The sequence below is a fragment of the Trifolium pratense genome, linkage group LG4 (genome assembly GCF_020283565.1).
Source record: "Trifolium pratense cultivar HEN17-A07 linkage group LG4, ARS_RC_1.1, whole genome shotgun sequence".
Classification (NCBI taxonomy): domain Eukaryota; kingdom Viridiplantae; phylum Streptophyta; class Magnoliopsida; order Fabales; family Fabaceae; genus Trifolium; species Trifolium pratense.
The window spans coordinates 4,216,664-4,238,806 of record NC_060062.1 but is presented as its reverse complement, the minus strand read 5'-3'; the positions used below and the strand labels follow the sequence as shown (position 1 = coordinate 4,238,806).

At 36.0% G+C, this 22,143-nt stretch overlaps 2 protein-coding genes across 3 annotated transcripts; one reads left to right on the top strand and one right to left on the bottom strand.

Moving 5' to 3' along the window:
• Nucleotides 1-3: 3 nt before the first annotated feature.
• On the bottom strand, nucleotides 4-16,192 carry LOC123924378 (brefeldin A-inhibited guanine nucleotide-exchange protein 1-like). 2 transcript variants are annotated; one of them, XM_045977245.1, is made up of 11 exons: nucleotides 14,875-16,192; nucleotides 13,338-13,655; nucleotides 11,943-12,276; nucleotides 11,284-11,706; nucleotides 10,519-10,811; nucleotides 7,595-7,868; nucleotides 6,677-7,176; nucleotides 3,802-4,123; nucleotides 2,884-3,241; nucleotides 1,765-2,417; nucleotides 4-1,028 (listed from the first exon to the last, which is right to left on the bottom strand). In XM_045977245.1, the coding sequence occupies exons 1-11, from the start codon at nucleotides 15,882-15,884 to the stop codon at nucleotides 420-422; spliced, it is 5,094 nt and encodes a 1,697-aa protein (XP_045833201.1). In that variant the 5' UTR covers nucleotides 15,885-16,192; the 3' UTR covers nucleotides 4-419. The 2 variants fall into 2 exon arrangements, with proteins under 2 accessions (XP_045833201.1, XP_045833203.1); XM_045977247.1 differs by lacking the exon at nucleotides 14,875-16,192 and having other exon boundaries at nucleotides 11,943-12,286; nucleotides 13,338-13,518.
• Nucleotides 16,193-17,372: 1,180 nt separating this feature from the next.
• LOC123921076 (protein FAR1-RELATED SEQUENCE 5-like) lies at nucleotides 17,373-21,196 on the top strand. The gene is made up of 2 exons (XM_045973470.1): nucleotides 17,373-19,828; nucleotides 20,708-21,196. The coding sequence occupies exons 1-2, from the start codon at nucleotides 17,648-17,650 to the stop codon at nucleotides 20,879-20,881; spliced, it is 2,355 nt and encodes a 784-aa protein (XP_045829426.1). The 5' UTR covers nucleotides 17,373-17,647; the 3' UTR covers nucleotides 20,882-21,196.
• The last annotated feature ends 947 nt before the right edge of the window (nucleotides 21,197-22,143 follow it).

The following is a 22,143-nucleotide window of genomic DNA, read 5'->3' as shown; positions in this document are numbered from 1 at the left end:
CAGCACATTAAATGTTTCCACAACTTTATACCATTTCAACTGTATTGACAAAACTGCTTCGCGGCATCTTAAAAACTATATAAAATAAGGTAATATACTATAGTTATAAACAACAACAAATTGGGTTTTAACAAAAATAAGTAAGGCCGCCCTCAACCTCCTATTCCCTCCTCTCTCAAAATTCAAACTCAGCCCACCAAGAACTGTATCAGATTATCTGTGATAGCTCACAGTGCTGCTTCAGTAAATTTATCATTTACATTATGGCACATATAAGCACAAAGATCCAAAAGTAGCACCGATAGCTGCAATGGTGAGTAAATTAAGATATGCCTATACAATGGCCTGTGCTTCAACTTATAAAGAAATAGCTGACTAGCACTCAACGATTTCCTTCAGAATAAGATATGCCACAATTGTCATTCCATTATAATGGGGCCTACAGATGAACGAAACATATTACTCAAGGCAAGCTGAACTTCTCCAGAGGTGTGTTCACTCCTCACGAGATCCACCAATAATTGAAAGAACCGGGGAATATACCTCCTGAATGAATCTTTTTCTAGACCAGCCAACCCTTGCAGTGCTGAGATGACCAGAGATGTCCTAGCAGCTATTTCCTCTTTCTTTGCTGAACTCAGAGGGAGCTTTCTACGTGGCATTGGCTGTGTATCAGACTTTTGAAATGTGGACACAGAGCCGGCACAATTTAGATATATGTCCAATACATTTTCACATACAGTTACTAACTCTTGTTCTAGATCTATATCACCGTGCACAAAATATTGATCGTCATGTAAGTTTTGTAGAAAGTTGAGGTGATTTTGGAAGGACTCATTTTCAAAATGAACCACAGGCGGGGCAGATAATTCCAAGATAGAGCAAGCTTTCTGCAACTTTTTCAGCAGGACTGACTCTCTGTTTAATTGTCGAGCATGCAAAGCAATAGATGAGTACAATTCAATAAGGACTTTGATGTTGTCTGCTGATAAGGATCGCTGGTGCTTTCTGTACAAATCAGTTGTAACCTAAAATCAGAACAAAAAAAGTTGTCGTCAAGATGAACTCATCCAAAGATGAAACTTAAAAGTGATTGAATATTTTACATTAACTCGTAAAAAGATGAAACTTAAAAGTGATTGATTATTTTACATTATGAACATCCATGTATGAAAAAGATATGTAGACATGAATCCAGAGCAAGCAACCACCACAAGAATGGAGTAATCAATCTCCCTCTTATACCCATGATAAGGTGTGCAACCTGGCCATTAACAATATTTGATCCCAGAAGATAAGGACAGAGCTGTATAAGGAAGGGGGAGACGAGTTGAACTTGAATGGTGGCAAAGACAATAGAAGACAGAGATAGCGACAATGGTTGAGGTTAAACTAGGTTTAGGTGGCAAGATTTTGTCATGCAAATAAGAAGACAAAAAAGGTGAAACAAAGTATAGCAACCAAAACTAATTCCATATCCTGAGGAAGGTGGCAAGATTTTGTCATGCAAATGAGAAGACAAAAAAGGTGAAACAAAGTACAGCAACCAAAACTAATTCCATATCCTGAAGAAAGTAGCATGCAAAGTTTATGATAGAGATATAGAAAAATACAAGTTAAGGATAAATCTGGACAAAGTATAAGAAAAGGGCAAAATTGGTGGGGATGCATGCAGAACCAATCACAGGAAATTTGGATGTCATTTTTAAAATGTTGATTCTTATTGTGATTTCGTGTTTAGCATAGTAAGATCAAGAAGTAAACCTGTAAAATAAGTAGCTGCATAGCAATATGATTCTTTGTTCTTGAGACAACATATGTGGCTGTTTGCAGATTGTCATCATCAAACTCATCATTTGTCATATCATGATCAGAAGACTGTGAAATTTTAAGTACTGCAATATTACTCATGGTTCTCAAGACCTTTATGAATCCAGGCACTGTTGATGTAGCAGCATCTTTCAAACACAGAAAAATCTCTTTCCACTCTTCTTCTGAAAGCCTCTTACCAAGGTCACCTGTGAGACGCATTAATCCAGCGACTCCAGTACTAGCTGGACCCTGAACAGGACTTCTAATGAACCCTGTCAGTACAGAAACCACACCTGGTAGCTGAGACCTCACCATATCAAAGAAGGTGACAAACAAATCTATTAAACATTCTGCTGCTACCGGAGAAGTCTCGTAATCCCATGTGCTTCCTTCAGTGTGCACAGATACTGAAGAATGACCGTCTAGTATATTCATGTCTCGTTTTCCACATACTGAGTTATATACAGGGAAAATAACAGAACAGAAAATGCTATTCCAAAATGTGCGTGAGAATAGGTGACCATGATCCTTCAAAATGTTAAAAAGAACCTCCAAAGAACTCTTTCTGATAGCTGATCTTGGATCATAAGTTAATTTTGACAACCCTTCAAAAGAAAAAAACACACTTTAAAACAGAAAGCACAAACAGGATTTACAAAACAGCCATTAATATCATAGCACAGAAAAATTGAGGTTATCGAATGCTGCAAAAAGTGTGGTGAAATACCTTCATGTTTACTTTTCTGACACTAACTAGGAGCTAAGGATATGCAGATTTACTTCCTTTATTAAGATAAGTGCAGTAGGCAATTCGGTTGACCTACTGCAGCAATCATCACTCAATTTTAACCCAAAAACTTTATGTGAAGCTTACAGATACAGTAGGTAAAGGGCAGCATCAATATGGTTACAAGCAATAGACATCTCAGATTTATGCAGGCAATCAATCAAACAGAATACACAATTTAGTGGGGCAAGAATATGCTTCAATGTCCATCATGCATAGTGGTGTAGCAACTATACAAAATATCTTACCCCATTAGCAATTAATAGAGTCTGAAGGCATCTAACCTGATAACAAAGGAATCCAAAAAGACACATGATCATCGTTATCAGTAAGAGCATGTACATCTGAAACACCATTTGTTAATACAACTGATGAGCCATCAGCACTGCTGTTCTTATTGCATACAAGTCCTCCATCAGCAAGTCTGACTGCACAGAAACGAAGAAATGCAATTGCATTGAGGCTAACATCACTATTGAATCGGCTATTTGTAAATGTCAAAAGGCATCCAACACAATCAGTGAAGGTCGTTGTTTCCGTCTCAGTAATATAAGGAAAAAATTCACGCACTATTTTCTCCATAGTCTCAAATGCTAACAATACAATATTCTTCCGCTCATCAGCTGCCGCAGCTGTAAAAACCTGAGCCAAGAACATTGCATGATAAGTCCAAATATTTCCATGCTCTAAATTATCAAATCCTAACAATAAGGCATGCATATGATCACAATTTTGGTCTTCTTTAGGACGGAAAGAAGGGGGCACACTTATGAAGCCCATGTCAATTTGCTGGGATATTAAACTTTTTATATTGTTATAGATTGTCGGAAACCATTAATAATTTGACTAGATAAGCGTTCTTGATGTCCTTTTTCTTGTTGTTTGTATTCATTTCCTTTTTAACAAGTTTAAAGAGTACAACTTGTATGAGAGTGTGCTTTGGACTTTTTATTTACCAACAGAAAAGAAAAGAAAGAAAAGGAGAGAGATGTTCAAATGTATACTATATATACAAGTATTTTGCATTTTCCTTCCTAAAAATGGTTACGAACTCCAGCCTATATAACAAATTTTAGATTCCAAGAAATGCAATAATGACAATTTAAAACTAAACAGAGACAGTTCGGCAATACTTGACAATTTAAAACTTGGATTTCCAACCAAATAATTTAAAATCATGACCAAAGCTAGCTTCAACATACCATAAAAACACTTTTCCAGCCAGATTTCACATTACTGACACGGCTAAGGACCATCTGTGAAATGCATCGAACTATTAATTCTCTAATTTCTGTCGAGTTGCTTTTCTGCATAACAATCACGAATGGTCTCAGAAATTCATTCTGGAAGTTATAATTAGCCAGCTCCTCACGCTCCAAAAATTTCATCGCAAGTTGTCGTAGTGAATCCATCGCAAAGATTGCAACTGACAGGTTTTCTGACAAGCCAACTGACACAAAGAAATCGGAAAGAACATTCCATATGCGAGACCACACTAATCTGATGCGGTTCATATTATAATGCCTGCAAATGTAACCATGTTATACTCATAACTTCAAAACAAATTGAATTATGTTAAGAATTTTAATCATCTGTGTGCAAGAGAAGAGAAGAGAAAATGATATTTCTATTCATTCTAAAGTAACATATTTAATGTTGTAAGTAATGTATTTTTACTATTATTAGTAGTAATTTGTACTACTATTCAGCCCATTAGGTTAGAATAGCCTTTATAAACACATTGATGGTTTGTACAATATACACAACTTGAAATATATTATTCAGTTTTCACATGGTATCACAAGCTCTCGTTCTTGAGGGCCTTGCTTCTGCATAAAAAAACCTAGCCACCTTCATTGCGGTCCCTTTTTCCTTTGCTGCCTTTGCAGTTCTGTTCACTGCGGCCATATACAGCCAGCCATAAAACAACCTCAGGGTCACTATTCCACAGTCAGTTTCACCCATTTTCATTCAGATTTAAACATCATATCCCACACCATCGTCTTGAAAAACTCGGCCGGAACCCAAAATATCACCTCCTCCACACGCAGCCCAGCATCGGCCACTCTCCTGGTGCATGAAGGCCACGCCATCCTCCGTTCTTTGCCGCTTTTTCCCAGATCGTAGATTGGCTCATCCTCTTTCCATTTTGGGTGTTCACTCTCCGACCCGAGCGCTTTGGTTCGTGGGTCATTTGAAACTCACTTTTTTGCTCTTTTTTTTCCTTCTAATTTTTATGATTTTATCTATGGCTGTCTCTGGATGATCAGGAGTGATTGATAGCGAAATTGATACATGGGATTACAAATCCCAATCTAAATTGCCAAACATCCCTTTGGCTTAAGTTGAATGACAAGAATTATTTGAAGTGGACTCGACTCGTGAAAACTTTCTAGAAAAGTAAAGGGAAGGAAGAACACTTAACGGGCGAATCTCCCAAAGAGACGGATCCCAAGTTTAAGAAGCGGGATACAAACGACCATGCATGGCGTGCTAAGTATGGAAAAATCCTCTATTCCAAAAACTGAGTGAAAGGCCCGAATACCCTACCCTTTTCAGATTGAACAGCTTTGATTTTAAAGAGAATTTGGTTTTCAACCATTATTTTGAACTTTTGAAAGGTGTTAATGCCTCAAACTTGTTTTGAGTATGTATATCCAGGTTAAATGAGTAAAGGCATCTACAAAGGACATAAAATATGAAAAAGCAGAAACAAATGGGGCTGGTCCCTAAAGGTCACTATATTAGTTCAAAGGGGTGAGAATAAGTAGTAGATGAATGAGGAAACGCCTTTGCCAAACAACGAGATGGACAAAAATCAAAGGAACATTTATTAGTGAAAGGAATATTAGAGTTTTAAAACTTGCTTTTGCACATCAACACTAGGATAGCCAAGCCTAGCATGCCAAAGAGAAAATTGACTAGAACTAGCAAGAGAATTTACAGTAGGTAAATTTTTATTTGCATATGAAAGAAATGGGGAGGCAGGTACTTCCCTTGGCTGGTAGAGACCATCAAGGCAAAATTCAGGGTGGAACTCAAAGAAAACAACATTGTCTCGTGCAAATTTACTGACATTTAATAGATTTTTAGTTATGGTTGGAACATGAATCAAGTTTTGGAGAGTAAAATTGAATTTGGGGTTAAAGGGAGATTGACAAAATGAAGCCCCCGGTGAATTTGACGGACAAACCTTGGCCATTTCCAATTATGATCTGATATGGACCTTCGAAGGGGGGCTGCTGTTTAATTTTGAGAGCATCACAATTTACAAGTCACATGGTAGGAGAATTAGATGCAGTGGAGGGCACCGTAAGATTAACCATAGCAAGATTATTCTTGTGAAAACGATAAAGTCTTGCTTCATGACAGAGGAGCAAGGTTTCAACCTCTTCAATGTATATAGATCCGAATTTGCCACTCATAAGGGAGATTGTTGAATCAAATTCTTGAGGAAGACCCTCAAGAATAACATCTATATGTTCACGAGCAGAGATAGGTTAACCAATCACATTGATCGAACCAATCATAGAGTTGATTTTCAGAAGAAACTCAGAAATAGAGTTCTTGCAAGTATCAAAGAAAATCTTGACTCCGACATGATTTGTACTTCATACGTACCTTCACAAGGGCAACTTATGGACATTCTCACCAAAGGATTGAGCAGCCCAACTTTTGAAAAAAAAGTATCCATGCTGGCAAATGGAGAATACATATTCACCAGCTTGAGGGAGAGTGTGGGAAATAAAAATTAATTACTGTTCCACTTTCCTAGACCTCTTTAATGTTTCGCTTCCCACATAGTTTAGATCCATTGTACAGCAAGTAAAACAAGTTCAATGTGTCTTAGGAAGTAGTGCTGGCTTTAATTACTCCGTTGTCAATTGCATCTTTCATTTATTATCATTGTAATTTCCATATGTATATAAATTAAGCAAGCATGCTGCTGAGAGCTAAGCATTTCAAGAACACTCAGAAAAATCCTATTTTTCTGTTTTTCTTAGAAATATTACTTAAAGAGGACTTAATGTTGCAAAAAAGAGCACTGCCTAACTTATATAAGGGAAAGAAACTTACGCGATTTCTACTATTTTTGTCAGGCCAAATACACGGGGGTCTGTTGGAGACTGTAACTCTGAGATGGAAACTTTGCAAAGAGCTTTCACAAATGCTACTATTGCTTCGCCATTCAACCGTTGACTATGAGCAAACACATGGTTCAATTCAAAGTTTCCAATTTGATCCAGAAGATTCAAGTTAGAGATGAAACTATTTATCTGTTCCGGTGTTACCAATGCGGAGGGGTTGGCCCCAACACTTGTACTGTCATACGAACTCCCACGAACGACAGCCAACATGGCTGGATTTTGGAGAGTTCCTTTCTTAAAAGAAGAGAAACCTAGTGTTTTTTGTGTTTTTTCCTCCGCTTCAAAATTAGATGAAGTGAAGAAGGTTGCATCACTTGGGGCCCCCTCACCTAACAGCTGCAAATGCTCAATTCGGGAGAGGCATGTTAGTATGTGTTCCCATGCTTCTTGTAGATGATCACCATCTTCAATGGCAATTGATATTATTGCCTGTGGAAAATTAGGATGTCGAATATATAAGCAAGATATATATGCATCATATAAAATGGGTCACATACATGATAAATGCACAAAAAAATGTAATAGTCAGACCTAGTCATTACTGCATTCTTGATATAATTACAGTATTGATAGAATGAGATTAATACATGATTTGCAATTAGCACTAGTTAACAGCAATGCTTGTATAATCACAAACCTGTAGGCACACCTAATCAAAAGCTCAAAACATCATTGAAATAACATAGTGATAGCTTTGTTGTCAATATTGTTACTTCAATGTATTTTGAGTTTTGATTTGTTGGGCCTATAAGCACTGTATGGATGCAAACAAATGTTATTATACATGTATGGGGAGAATGATTTGCTTCAAGAAGTTTCGGCCACAACCAAACTAAGATTAATTCACCTTGACAGCATCAACATTTTTCTGTTTCATATCTCCAGCACAATGCAGATAAGTAAATTTGGCAACAGATGTAACAAAAGCATCCCTTTGAGTCTGCATGCCCATCACTGCAGTAACATGCACAGCATGTCGAAATCCCTGTAAAGATTGAGAAGTAGCTACCCTGTCATCACTCTGGTCAAGCGTCACACTGAATGCAGCCAGCATAGGCCCCCAACAAACTTCCACCATAAACCTCAGTATAGCTACATCTGTGACAACATGATATGCAGATCTGCAATAATAGGTAAGTAGATAGCTTAGAAGAAAAGAAAATGCACAAATGGGAGGATATACGATGCAGAAAGACCCATACACAATCACAGACACTCCCTTGCTAACAAGTTAAAAGTAAATTTTGGTTCATCTACCCGTAACAAAATATAAGTAAAAGTGGACTATTTTCTTCATATTTAATGATATTATACCAAAACTGTCCTTTATGTCGTTTTATATTTATTTTCATTAAACTAATTAACTGAAACAAGTTTCCATACAATTAATGCTCCTATGGATAGTTGAACAGACAGTGGAGAATAAAGGTTAGCATACCTTTACTTTAAAAAATGGCAGGTCTTGAATAAGTTTAGCAAAGTCAACCGGTGGCAAATTTAATTTTAGCAAAATTTTTTATGAAATTCAATTTTAACATCAACAAAGAGTTAAAAAAAATTGCGCCAAAAACCTTGGTTGAAATGAAAGATTGAGGAAGATTCAATAAATCTCCCGGTTGAAAATATAGAAGGAAGACGCTTTCTTGATAAGAAATATTTAATGGTGAGAACATGAAAAGATGGGTAACTTAATGAGTGTGAAGTAGTTGAATTTGCTTTTAATTTGTTACAGATGGAGTATATATAAACAATTAATAAACAACAACAAAAGCCTGTTTCCACTAGGTGGAGTAGGATTCATGGATCAAATGACATCATAGGATTCATGAACCAAATGACATTATAATATCATATCATTAATCATGTCTACGACTACGGACAAAATATTTAAATCTTTTTTTTTTCCTTAATGGTTTGACTTATAGTTTTTGTTAAAATATGATGCACATTTCTAGAATTTTCTTGAATACATTAGCAACTTGTAGAATAACTATTAGTCATCAAGTGAGGATGTACACTTCGTAGATCTTTCTAGAATATTTGAGCAACTAGTAGAATAAACCATTACTAGATAAATATCATGAAGGGTCTAGAATGAATTATCTAGATTACCTTCCACACCTATAAATATGTAACCATGGCTCATTTGTAAAGCATCCAAGTTGAGAGCAATACAATCTATACTTGCTCTAAGTGATCCTCACACAACTACTATCATCCAACTATCAACTGATCTATATTATCCAACTATATTCTAAAATAACACTATTACCTCAACTACTAAGTGTTTTGTTTAGTATCCATCTATGTATAACTAATGCAGTGCCCTCCATATTATCTACATTCCTTATTAGAGCTGTTACTGGTCTTCTACAGACATGCCCAAACCACGTAAGGTAACATTTTTAAAAGAATAAGAACAGCAGAAAATATATAGGCAGAATTGACCCTTATTTAGGAAACAAATATGCCGAGTAAAAAACAGAATTAAAATAAAAACTAAAGCAGGAAATAATATCCTAGGTTCTGATCAGATATCATGTCTTGTTAGTAACCTGGCACTGATGCAGACTTTAGTACAAATAAAATCCACCTTTTCACCCACCCTGTTCCAAACCTATAGTTTACAGTGCACAATTTCCTTATCATTTTATATGATGGACTCGAGATACTTAAACTGTGTAATTATAAATATCTACAGTCTTGAAATTGGGGAAAATCAATACCAAAAGTGGCAATTATTCTAGACTTACTTTTAAGTATCACTCCTAAAAATAGATCAAATTTTTAAACCTTTTTTCTTTCAAAATCATTTGTTTTACCATCGATTATTTCAAAATAAATTTTACTTGAATCTAAAACCGGACCCCAAGACTTTTTACCCTCTTCATCCTTAATGCATCAAACTAACTTCAAGTCTTCTGTGTTTCTTCCTATACCTTTTAATATTACTTCATAAACTTTGTTCCCCAACTTTAATCTCTAAGGATTGGCATAACCCTGTTCTAGCTCTTGGTTCACTCTTGATGACTACCAAAATTTAGGATCACATCAATTCTCCACCCTCTTAATTTCTTTATTAGGTAACTTATATTTTTTACAGCAATTTTCAATATTTTTACACAAGAACACCTTCCTACTACTAATATTTTTTACCCTCCCATCCAAGCCTCTTTTTTCATTGAGTTCTACCTTCCTAATCCTTTTAACAATATCATTTCACATATCGTTATAACTTTTTTAATGCCTCCCAAAATCCTCATGCACTCACTCACAACAAAGACCCTTTGATACGTAATCAGGCTCTCCAACTGATTCGAAAGCATGTCGCCAACTTTATAATATGTAGTAAGATGCTTATCCCATTTCCTTATACAAGTGCTAGCTATTAGAATTTAGAAAATTAAAAGGTAAAGCAACATCAACAAAAAATTTATCCTCTGCATTTTCTTCCAAAGATCTCATCCCCGTGCAACCCCTCGGTATCCTATAAATACTATCTCCACATGACCATTTATATCTCCCAAGAGAGTCTTTTTCTCCTAATGGTATTCCCTGACCTAAACCTTACGAATCCTCCCAAAATATGTGTTCGATAAAAGACATCTAGTGAAAGATTCAAGGTAGCATACCTAAGTTAAAATCTATATAAATCAAACAAACAACACACAATCTAAACAGAGAAAGGGTTTATCAGGTATAACCTTGCATCTGAGAAAACTTCCACAAAAACAACTCAAACATTAAGTAAAGTTGAATATGTTAGCTTACTCTGATTTTCGTGAATTTGATTTAAACTGCTCCTGAATGTGCCGAATGAGAAGCCCATTTGCACCCACTGCTTTTTCCTCATTTTGCTTCCAATTCACAAGATTGAGTATACCATCCAATCCCAGCAATCTATTAAAGCTATTTTCTTGCTTACTCTGAGGTGCAGAAGAATCAGCCTTCATCTTAATTTCGTTTCTAACAATTTTATCATAAAGGGCCCCAAGATATTCCTCTGGTAAATCCTTTCCATCATCTATTCCTCGGTTGTTTCGGATAAAATCAGCCTTTGTCATCTGAAAAGCCACAACACAGAATGTGCACCACAAAATCTAGGTCAAACCCATATTCAACACCTTAGAATCACAAAACAATATATCCTGAAGTTGCAATGTCAACCATGTAAAAAGAATTACTATTATATTTTGTCAAAATCAATTACAAAAGTATATAATAAATGATTGCTAATCATAATCAGTGAGATTCCTTAACACAAATGCTGTAATTTACCATTATTACCACACACCTAATTAAGAAGATAAAAAAAAATAGAGAAAGAGGAAATGATTGATATTTCAAATAGAAAGAGGAAATGATTGATATTTCAAAGTTGTATTCAAAATATACATGTATAAATCACATCGCTTTTTGGATAGTTCTGCATGGTACAAAATATATTGTTTGATTTTCATCAGTTAAAAAAATTGGAAAAGAATACTTAGAATTCAATTAAGCCTGTTAAAAAGAATACCCACAGTGAGAGCAAACCTTATCTTTCACCATATTATTATGAGCGTCTGTATTAAGCATTATTACAGAGTAAGCAAGAACGTAGGCTGTATCTGCACTGCTGAAAGAACTAGGGTTGCATTTACAAAAGCGCTCAGCAAACTTCTCCATAATGCGATCAATTTTCTGTGCCTCACCAGGCAACCTAAAGCCCTGAAGAAAAAATCGTATAGCTTCACCAAAGTCCATCCCTTTGAAGTTAAAGGAATCTACATAAGCATGCATAACTTTTAGAGAAAAATCCTCCCTTTCCCCCAAATAGTCCCCAATCTTGGCCTCGTCAAGGCCAACAGTATTCTTCAGGAACAGAGCCACTTCTTCTGGAGAACTACCAATTTTTTTGTTGCTTATCAAGAAATCAATGCCCTTGGAAGGTTTTCTATTAAAAAGTGATATACCTTTCTGCATTTAACCCAAAAAAAGCATCAGCACAGAATATGGAAATATGAAGCTTAGGAAGATGAAATTATGCATGAATTGAAACCATTATTGGATCATGAGGGGAGATAAAAAAAGAAAATTTACAGCCACAACACAGGTATGTGTAAGATGATATTTAGCAATATGACAATATAACAATTTGTCATCCACACAAGGCAGATAATAATGTTGATTATTATTTATTATGAAATAACAACCTGAAGCTCAACTTTGTATGCCCGGCGCTGCTCTAATGTGGCAGCATCTGAGAATTCAGAATTTACATCAGGATGTAACTCAAGATCAGAAGCATTTCCTTCTTCTCCATTCAGAGTTAGCGGACTCTCTCCTACGCTAGTGCTTTCAGGAGTCTTTACAAGATTCAAGTCTCCTGGCCTTATCTGCTGGTCCATCCAAGCTCCCATTGACTTAATGATGCTGACCAAGCACTTCACAGATTCATGTCGGAAAGTAATATCTTGTGCTGGAGACAAAGATGTGGTTGACCCCGTAGGTGGTCCCAAAGCAGTTTTAAGAAGGCCATTGACTATCCTGCAAATATCTAAGGAATTATAAGTGTTTAAATACTAAAACAAGATGCAGAAATCAAACATAAATAAATAAAGGTAAGAAAAGCATACTGTGGACCTTGAATATGCTTTATCTATTTGAATAATACTGCTCCAAGTCTACCATATAAACAAACTACTCAACTAATATGCAGGGAAAATGGTTTGACCCTAAAAAACCCATGTTATGGCTTCCAACCATGCCATTCTCCGCCAAATAATTAAATAAAAGGTATCGGAGCAGTTTCTAATATTCCTAACTCAAAGAAAGTGCTCCAACAAACCAAATCTTACACCAACCACACTCAACCCCCCCCCCCCCCCCCCCCAACGGCCCTGTACCCAAAATCTACGACTAGCTTGATTTCATATGATTCTCCAAGACACTCCTTGAACTTAATCAGCAACAATGTGTAAATGATGCCCTAGCTTTGTATTCCTCTACATGTTTAGCTACTTAGTTGTTTAGTTCCTCTGCTATTGCTAATTTCAGCTAGTTAAGTGTTTGTTAGAGAAAGCTTATATTTACTCTGTTGCTGGCTGTTATGATACTTATTCTTCTGCTGCATTCTTTCGCATGGTTTCTGTTGCATTTACCTAACTCTAGACTAGAACAGTTTATTGCAAATTCTAGTAGCTTTTGTTGGTAAAAAATGTTAGAATCAGTTACTAAATAACTGACAGTTGGATTCAGTTACTCTACTGCTGAACCTAAAAGAAAAACATAGGTTCAAACTCGGTGTATCAATTTAAAATTGAATCAAATTTCAGATATGTCCTCTACACTAATTCAAATCTCTCTGCTTCCTTTCATTTTCCCACATTTCTTACTTTCTTTCACTTTATAGGAAATCACAACTGATGCAATAAAGCATTTTTTTGCAATCAAGGAATCCACTTTAACAAGGCTATTTATCAATTAATCTGTTCAGAAATCAAGTTTAGTTATCATCTGAGGTTTGTGAAGTATAAGTCCCTGTCTGTTTACAAAACGTGATCCTTTTCAAGAGATAAAAACAGCAAAATATTACAAAAGTGTGATACCTTTCAAATATGTTTGAAGCATCCACATCACAATCATAATTGACAAAAATGTCAATAATAATCTGAGGATCTTGAGATAATTTGTCCAATAAGTTTAGGACAGTCATTTTCTGCAGAAAACTGGGCTGAAGAACATTCTCAAGTACTCGGAGGATAAGCATGGGAAAAAACATGCCGATTTCTTTTTTCAATCCTGATCTAAATTTTGATAACAAGTTCATGAAAATGGAACACTGAAGCTGAAATATGGCCATTGCTGAAAGGGCACTGTTCTTTAATAATGACAAGCAAAGATACTGCTTGATGCCATTGAGAAACCTGCACCATGTAAAAGAAAATATAGATGACATTAAAATCAAATATCAATTGAATTGAAAAAGAAAGATCTTGGAGGAAATAACTCTTTTTGTGTGTGAATTTCATTATACACACCACAAGTGTTATTTATCTTAGTACGAAATAACTATTCTATAACTAGGGTAGGATAAAATAGGAACAGAAACTTCAAGATGCAACCAGTAGCAAAAGATACAAAACTGCAGCAAGGCTCACAGTCTCTCTTTATATATTAAATTGCAACTCCCTTAGGCTCTGCTTGAGAGTTTGGAGCGGATGGGAGGAAAGGGCTTTGGGGGAGGGGAGGAGAGCAAAATAAAGAGAAATCTTACACCTTAATTGAGAGAGTGATTTTGTAGAGAATGATAAATGAATGTTTATAATTAATATATTTCTAATTTTGAGAGTATTATAACAACATAGATTGGATTTGAAGAATTTATCTAAGCCATCAAAAACCCTCCAAAATCTTCCTCCAATACCTTTTTTTAGTTTTCCCAAATTAGGGGATTTTGTATTATGAAGAAAAGTAAACTCCCCAAAGCCCTCTGTTCCTTCCACTTCCTCCTTCAATATTTTCAAAGCCCTCCCCTCTTAAACTCACAAACAGACCCTTAAACTGCAAATGTGCTGATCTTGTACCAAGTTTACAAGCAAAGAGATTTTCTAAGACATGAGTATTCCACTCCGACCAAACACACCAAAGGACTACTGACTACATATATAACATTGTCAGCCAAATGCTACTGTCTACTGTTATTTTATTACCAAAAAACCAAACTCGCTCCAAAGTAAAGGACACACCACGCACTCTCTCCGGAAACCTCAAAAAGATTGTGCCAAAGAAAAGTAGTGACCTTATAATTTAAGAGTTATGGATCAGCTCTCTGCACCAAATCATTTGTCTTAATTAATCCTGTAAACATGGAGGTTTGGTACGCATAGAGATGACATAATGGCTTCCAGATGGGTTTGTTGGGACGGTTTACAACGAAACATTCGACAATAATCCAAAGTTCAAACATAATTAGTCGTAATTCACCAGCATCTCTATCTCTATCAACTCTCAACAAAAATGAAAGTCCAGATTTTTAAAAATAAAAATAAAAATACTGAATAGAACTTTCAGTTCACAGAATCTGAATCATGCCTACAGATTAAACAATTAGTTTTTGCAAGTGAAGAGTAAGATAATACTTGCCTCTCATTGACGCGCCATATTGAGCCGCCATTATCCATGACAACCTTAAGGAGCTCCAAGGACAAAATTTTCCCTCTCAAGAGGATTCGGTCATCAGGGTGTTGTTGAGATGAGAATTTCATGGACAGTTTGCACAAATTTTTAAAAAGAAGAAAACCGTCCTCCCTTATTTTACTTCCATCAGTTCCAGCTTCGGTATCGGTAGAAGCTTCATCCACTGCTTGTTTGGGCAAGGGTGGAGAGGCATTGGGTATATCAATAGGGGATGGTTTGAGAGGAACACCCTGAGTGGCCTCCATGACCTCATTGATAAAATTTTGGCAAAAATGTATGGAATTGCCCTCGTTCAAATTCTTATCAGTGAATTCCAAGAGTTCACTAACAGAAACCCTTTTAACGGAGACATCCATGGAGTCCTCCTCGACTCTGGTGAAAACAATAGTCATGATCTGGGCAAGAACAGACTTAGCACAGATCTGATTAGTTCCGTTTACGCCACCGAGATAGACATTATAACAAGTTCTAACAATCTGAACAAGACAATCTCCGCGGATCAGAATGCAAGGGGATCTTACAGCTGAAAGCAGGACCCTGAGCACACCCAACTCAATTGCCTCCTCGCCAAGGCCGCCCGACTTACAGATTGCATCGATGATATTGAAGACGATAACTGAGTGTGAAGAATTATCGATCTCACCGCAGATAAGACCAAGAGAGAAAAGTTTAAAGGTGCATTCGAGAGCAGGCTCAACAACCTTAGCGTAAGCAGAGTCAAGGGCGAGAAATAGAGGTTGAAGGACATATTCGGCATCAGAGGAGGAGAAACCTAAAAGAGGGGATTTGGAATCAACGGATTCGGAAATGGATTCGAGCTTGTCAAGGGTGGATTTGCAGGATGAGACAAGTTGAGAGTGTTTGCGCCAGGCGGCGTTCTTGATGATCTTGTCGAGTGATGGACCAAGGATTCTGCCACACCGTGAAGAACCTCCCAGGGATTGCGATGCGGACATTTTATTTTCTTTCTAACGATGACGATGATGAAAATTAGATCATAGAAGAAGAAAGAAGAAGATTCACAATAGACCTAAACGCACGCGTCATGTCCCCATTCTCTTCTTCTATTGAAATTTCACTTTCAATTTCAATTTCAATTCATTTGTTGAGCTAGCGTGCGTGCATGGAGCAAAATTAAAGCGTTGCTCCGTCGTTTAGCTCCTCAACCTACGTTACGTCTCTGCGTAAATAAATAAGAAATGTCAACAAGACGGGTTCCACACATGGCGAACGGCTCCGGGTCCGTATGGTTTGGGTTCAATGTTGGGTATTCACTTTTATTTCCGACCCAATCAAATACTTTTTTTTTTTACTAAAAAAATGATATTCCTTCGTTCAAATTGGCAGAGTACATCAGATAGTACAAATTCAATACCGCTAAAAACGAGAAGGATGAACATGCGAACAAACTCACAACATTGCATAAAACGGCATACTCATGCCTACAAAAAATGTGATAAAATTAAAGTAAGCGGGATACATATGCTTCTGAATCTGCATCGTTGACGAACTTAATCACTGTGTGAATCAGTAATTGACCGAGGTTGATTTGACAATTCAATCAAACGAACACCGCAACAAGACGAGAATACAAACACCGCACAAAGACGGGACGACGAAATCACATAAAAACACACAAAAGAAAAATTTTAATCTATGTGAAAATCACTTATTTAAATTAAAGCAAATAGAAAAAGATGCAAATAGGTGACTTTGGGTCTAAAAAGACTCAAAATCACCCTTTTTTGATGAAAAAATGAGATAAAAACTTAGAAACTTTGCCCCACCCTTTAAAATATTCTTAATTAGGGGTGTTAAATCTAAACCAATCCATATAAAAACCGTAAATCAATCCAAAAAAAATCAAAAACATCAAAAAATTGAATATTTTTAAATGTGTTTAAATATTATTTTATGAAAACTGCTGAATCGAATCGGATTTCAAATCGATCTTTTAAAACCAAACTAAACCACATACATATATTTTACTAATACTCATATATCTTTTTATTAGTATGAATATATATTACATTAACCTATTTTTAGTTCGTTTTAAATTTTGTTGATACTAGTTTAATTTCATCTATTTTTTACTTTTTGATATGTTTGAACTTTGAAATATAATTGATAATTTTCATTCTAAAATATTAATTTTTAATATATTTTATGTTATATTTTACATTAATATTAACTATTATTTTATAGTGTTTTTTATAATATTAATATTTAATAAAAAAATTTACAATTTCTAATTTGAATATCCAAAAATCGATAAAAAAAATTGTATAAAATTGGATCGGATTTTTTTATTTGTACTCTAAAACTAAATTAAACCGCAAATAAATTTATTTTTTTATCGGATGATTTTTTACCTCTAAACCGAACCGCAAACCCCTAACCCTTATTTATTTAACACTCGAAACACATTTGCAAAAAAAAAAAACACTTTAAAAAGTCAATTGGATAAACAATTGAAAAAGAGTTTTTTTTTTTAGTTTAAAAAAACAAAAAAAAAAAGAGTTTTCTTTTTCAATTTTTTTTTTCTTCCTGAAAACTAATCTAGGGTTTGTGTTTATTGTGAGGACTAGAAGAAAACTTCACTCACTCACCCGTGGTTTCAATGAGGGACTGACTTGAAACTTGAACTCAACTCTTTCTCGTTAGCTTAGTTTAGTTTAGTTTGCAGCGGCGGCGCGTGACGGAGTGTGAGTTGAGTGAAATGGACAACGACGCGGTAGAATTTGATATTGGGTTGGGAGGGGAATACGAGGAGGAGCCTATTGAGATCGAGGAAGAGGACGATGATGAAGAAGAAGAAGAGGAAGATGATGAATTGGATTTGGTAGAAAGCAGCGGTGCAGTGTATTTTCCAGAGGCGGGGGATCTGGAACCTTCGGAGGGCATGGAATTCGAGTCTGAAGAGGCTGCAAAGGCTTTCTATAATTCGTATGCTCGTCGTGTTGGGTTTAGTACTCGTGTCAGCTCATCTCGTCGTTCACGTCGTGACGGAGCCATCATTCAGAGACAATTCGTGTGTGCAAAGGAAGGATTTCGCAATTTGAACGAGAAACGCACGAAAGATAGAGAGATCAAAAGGCCAAGAACAGTTACTCGAGTTGGATGCAAGGCCTCTTTATCTGTTAAAATGCACGATTCTTCTGGGAAATGGATCGTATCCGGTTTCGTTAGAGAACACAATCACGAACTTGTTCCACCTGATCAGGTTCACTGCCTTCGTTCTCACAGGCAAATATCTGGATCTGCAAAGACACTAATCGACACTCTACAGGCTGCTGGTATGGGTCCTCGTAGAATTATGTCTGCACTTATCAAAGAGTATGGCGGTATTAGCAAAGTCGGCTTTACCGAGGTTGACTGTAGGAATTACATGAGGAATAATCGCCACAGAAGTTTACAGGGTGACATTCAACTTGTTCTTGATTATTTGAGACAAATGCATGCTCAAAACCCTAATTTTTTCTTTGCTGTTCAAGGTGATCTTGATGATGAGGATCATTCCATCACCAATGTTTTCTGGGCTGATCCCAAGGCAAGGTTGAATTACACTTATTTTGGTGATACTGTCACTTTTGACACTACTTACCGCTCTAATAGGTATCGTTTACCCTTTGCTCCCTTTACTGGTGTTAACCATCATGGTCAACCTGTTCTTTTTGGTTGTGCTTTTCTAATTAATGAATCTGAAGCTTCATTTGTCTGGCTTTTCAAGACATGGCTTATGGCCATGTCTGGACGCCCCCCACTCTCAATAACTACCGACCATGATTCTGTTATTCAGTCCGCCATTACGCAAGTGTTCCCCAGCACTCGCCACCGTTTCTGCAAGTGGCACATCTTTAAGCAATGCCAGGAGAAGTTGTCTCACATTTTCCTCCAGTTTCCAAATTTTGAAGCCGAGTTTCACAAATGTGTTAACTTGACAGACTCAATTGATGAATTCGAGTCTTGCTGGTCCAAACTTGTAGATAGATATGTTCTCAGGGAGGTTGAATGGCTTCAAGCAATACATTCTGCTTGCAGGCATTGGGTACCTGTATATTTGCGAGACACATTTTTTGCAGAAATGTCCATCACTCAACGAAGTGATAGCATGAACTCTTACTTTGATGGCTATGTGAATGCTTCAACCAGTTTAAATCAGTTCTTTAAGCTTTATGAGAAAGCGCTTGAAAGTCGCAACGAGAAAGAAGTAAGAGCAGATTATGACACAATGAATACTTTGCCAGTATTGAGGACCCCCTCTCCGATGGAGAGGCAAGCATCTGAACTTTACACAAGAAAAATTTTCATGAGGTTCCAAGAGGAGTTAGTTGGCACACTAACATTCATGGCATCCAAAGCTGAGGATGATGGGGAGGTCATTACATATAACGTAGCTAAATTTGGAGAGGATCATAAAGCATTCAACGTTAGATTCAATGTGTTGGAAATGAAAGTGACTTGCAGTTGTCAGATGTTTGAGTTTTCAGGCCTTCTTTGCAGGCATATTCTGGCAGTGTTTAGAGTTACCAATGTCCTTACTCTCCCATCTCATTATATACTGAAACGCTGGACAAGAAATGCCAAGAGCAATGTCATTTTAGAAGAACATGCTAGTGATGTATATACTTACTATTTGGAATCTCACACAGTTAGATATAATACTCTCCGACACAGGGCCTTTAAATTTGTTGATAAAGGTGCAAGCTCCCCTGAAACTTATGATGTTGCAAAGGATGCTTTACAAGAAGCTGCAAAAAGAGTCGCACAGGTAATGCGAAAGGAGGGGAGAACTCCCATCAGCAATGGGAAGGTCAGGAGTCACTTGCTGAATGATGAAAATCGTGCTAATTACACTAGTGGCTGCCAGGATGAAAGCTTGGGCGAGCATATGAATAAGGTTAGAATTCCATTTCATCGTTGTTTTTAACCTGTTCTTGGATGGCATGTTAACTGTATTTTATTTACTCTTTCATCCACCATGTTATTAGAGATATAAAACTGATGTTGATTCTTCGCCAAATAGCTTATGGTCTTAGGATAATTGAATCTTGAATTGGTATTAGAGCCCCTCTATACTAATAATAATAAAGTGGTTAGCTGTTTGATACTTGTCACCGTCATTCTGTTTTTCGTCATTTCTTTCTGAGGTATATCTGGTTTTAGTTTTAGCCCTTGTAAACTTTTTTGATAGATTCTACCCTTGTCATATAAGTAAGATTCTCCAACTTTTAGTTCTTCATGGCATCTGACTGTTCAAACATGCTTATTTGACACTCTAGTTGGATTTTTTTTTTATTTCCACATGATTTTTTTTAACACGTACAAACAGAAAACAACTATTTTTGTTGCTTTACAAAATCTGGATTTAGTCTTGTTTAAGGACTCTATGACAGCCTTTCCATCATGATGTATTTAATTACATATAATTTGTCCGTTGACTGGATGTTGGAACAGAAACATGTGAATCATGATATTGGTGTTCTTCCTTTGTGAATTTCAGTCAACCAAAAAGTGCTTTGAGGTCAACAAATCTATTTTGCTCTTACATGCATTTGGTTGAGGAAGGTTGAATAATAATGATATGGAAAGAGAGGGAACAACCTTCTAATATAGTTTGCGTGTCTTTCATTTTTCTATTTAGGAAGATTTGTTATTCTCCCCTTAGACGTGCTTTCTCTCATTTCTTTCTAATGTTGTTTTCTTAATTTTTTTTTGTCCAATAGATCATGTGTGTTAAATATGCTTTTGTTTATCTTCATTGCTTGATATCGTGCAGGATGATATGGATAAGCATATTGCAAAACTTACAAATGAGCTTGAATGTGCAAATCGGAAGTGTGAAGTTTACCGTTCCAACTTGCTCTCTGTTTTGAAAACTGTTGAGGATCACAAGTTAGAGTTGTCAGTAAAGGTGGAAAATATCAAGATAAGCATGAAAGACGACCTCTGAGGATTGTGAAGTACATAGAAACAGATAGGAAAACAAATGGAAAAGATACCTATGTTTTCATTTTCCGCGATCTAGTTAATGCTCCTATGAATAACCATTTTAATTAGTTTGTGTAGAAATTGATAGTCGTTTCAACTTTTACCTTGTCACCCTCCCTTCTATATAAGATGAGATTACTTGCGGTGTTTATTATGTCAAATTTAACTTTTATAGTTGAAGTATTTCAATATGTAATTAACTTATTTAAGTCCAAAAATTGTATACCTACTTATTATCTCTACTCATACAATGAATTATCGATTTGCATAGTGTCAATCTTTGAAAACCGAGCTTACTGTCACCAGTGGCGGAACCAGGAAAAATTTACTGGGCGGGCCGCTAAAAAATTTATGGCTTATAATTTTTAAGTTTGTATTGAAAAAAAAAATTGGTGACACTTTTTCATGAGCTTATAGCTTAGTAGTTTATATATAGTTTACGAACTAATATTTTCACTTGCACTTGAACTAATATGCATATCGAGTGACTTACAATCATCAATAATAAACTCTAAACTAATATTTTCATTAATATTTGTACTAATATATATACATAATAAATTAAAATCATTAATAATATTACACTTAAACTAATACTCTATGCTTATAAAAATATTAATTTTTGGGGGTGGGGTGGGCCGTGGCCCACCTCAGCCACCCCCTAGTTCCGCGGCTGACTGTCACTCATCTTCTTAAGGCTTGAATAATCTTTGAGGTTTGTTCATTCTAAGTTCACAATTTGAAAGACTTAATGCCTTTTAGGTTGTAGTTGCCATGTCTAGTTTCCATGTAATGCCCTCTTCCTTCTTCCTATAATTTTTTATCATTTTGTTTCTTTCTGTCATTTCTCTCATTGGTCCTCCATTTGGTTCAGCTTTGGGTTGATAAAAGCCAGCTCCTGTTGTTTTGGTTGACAATGGTAAGGAGGGTAGGTTTGATGGTCGGTTGTTGGTATATTAAAAGAGAATTAAGGGTGAGAAAATCGGTGGAAATAGTTGGGCAAGTTTGTATATGGAGCCTTTTTAATATTAAAATTTATGTAGATATTCTTTTTTAGTACTGCCATTTGTGCACACATGTATTGAAATATCCTACAAAATTTCAAACCTTTTATATATGAATTATAATTCTTCTAACATAATTTTGAATCTTCTTTCCTTTTAGAAAATTTTGAATCTTTTTTCCTTTTACAAAGTTGATTGAAAGATTATATCAGCGTTGTTA

What these genes read in the sequence shown, in the direction of transcription:
- LOC123924378 (XM_045977245.1), bottom strand. Translation starts at nt 15,884, where the DNA reads ATGTCCGCATCGCAATCCCTGGGAGGTTCTTCACGGTGTGGCAGAATC. An exon ending in TCAAATTCACGAAAATCAGA is followed by an intron (nt 7,869 to 10,518) that starts GTAAGCTAACAT and finishes CTATTATTGCAG; the next exon opens with ATCTGCATATCATGTTGTCA. An exon ending in TGCAGCTACTTATTTTACAG is followed by an intron (nt 1,029 to 1,764) that starts GTTTACTTCTTG and finishes TTCTGATTTTAG; the next exon opens with GTTACAACTGATTTGTACAG.
- LOC123921076 (XM_045973470.1), top strand. Translation starts at nt 17,648, where the DNA reads ATGGACAACGACGCGGTAGAATTTGATATTGGGTTGGGAGGGGAATAC. An exon ending in TGGGCGAGCATATGAATAAG is followed by an intron (nt 19,829 to 20,707) that starts GTTAGAATTCCA and finishes GATATCGTGCAG; the next exon opens with GATGATATGGATAAGCATAT.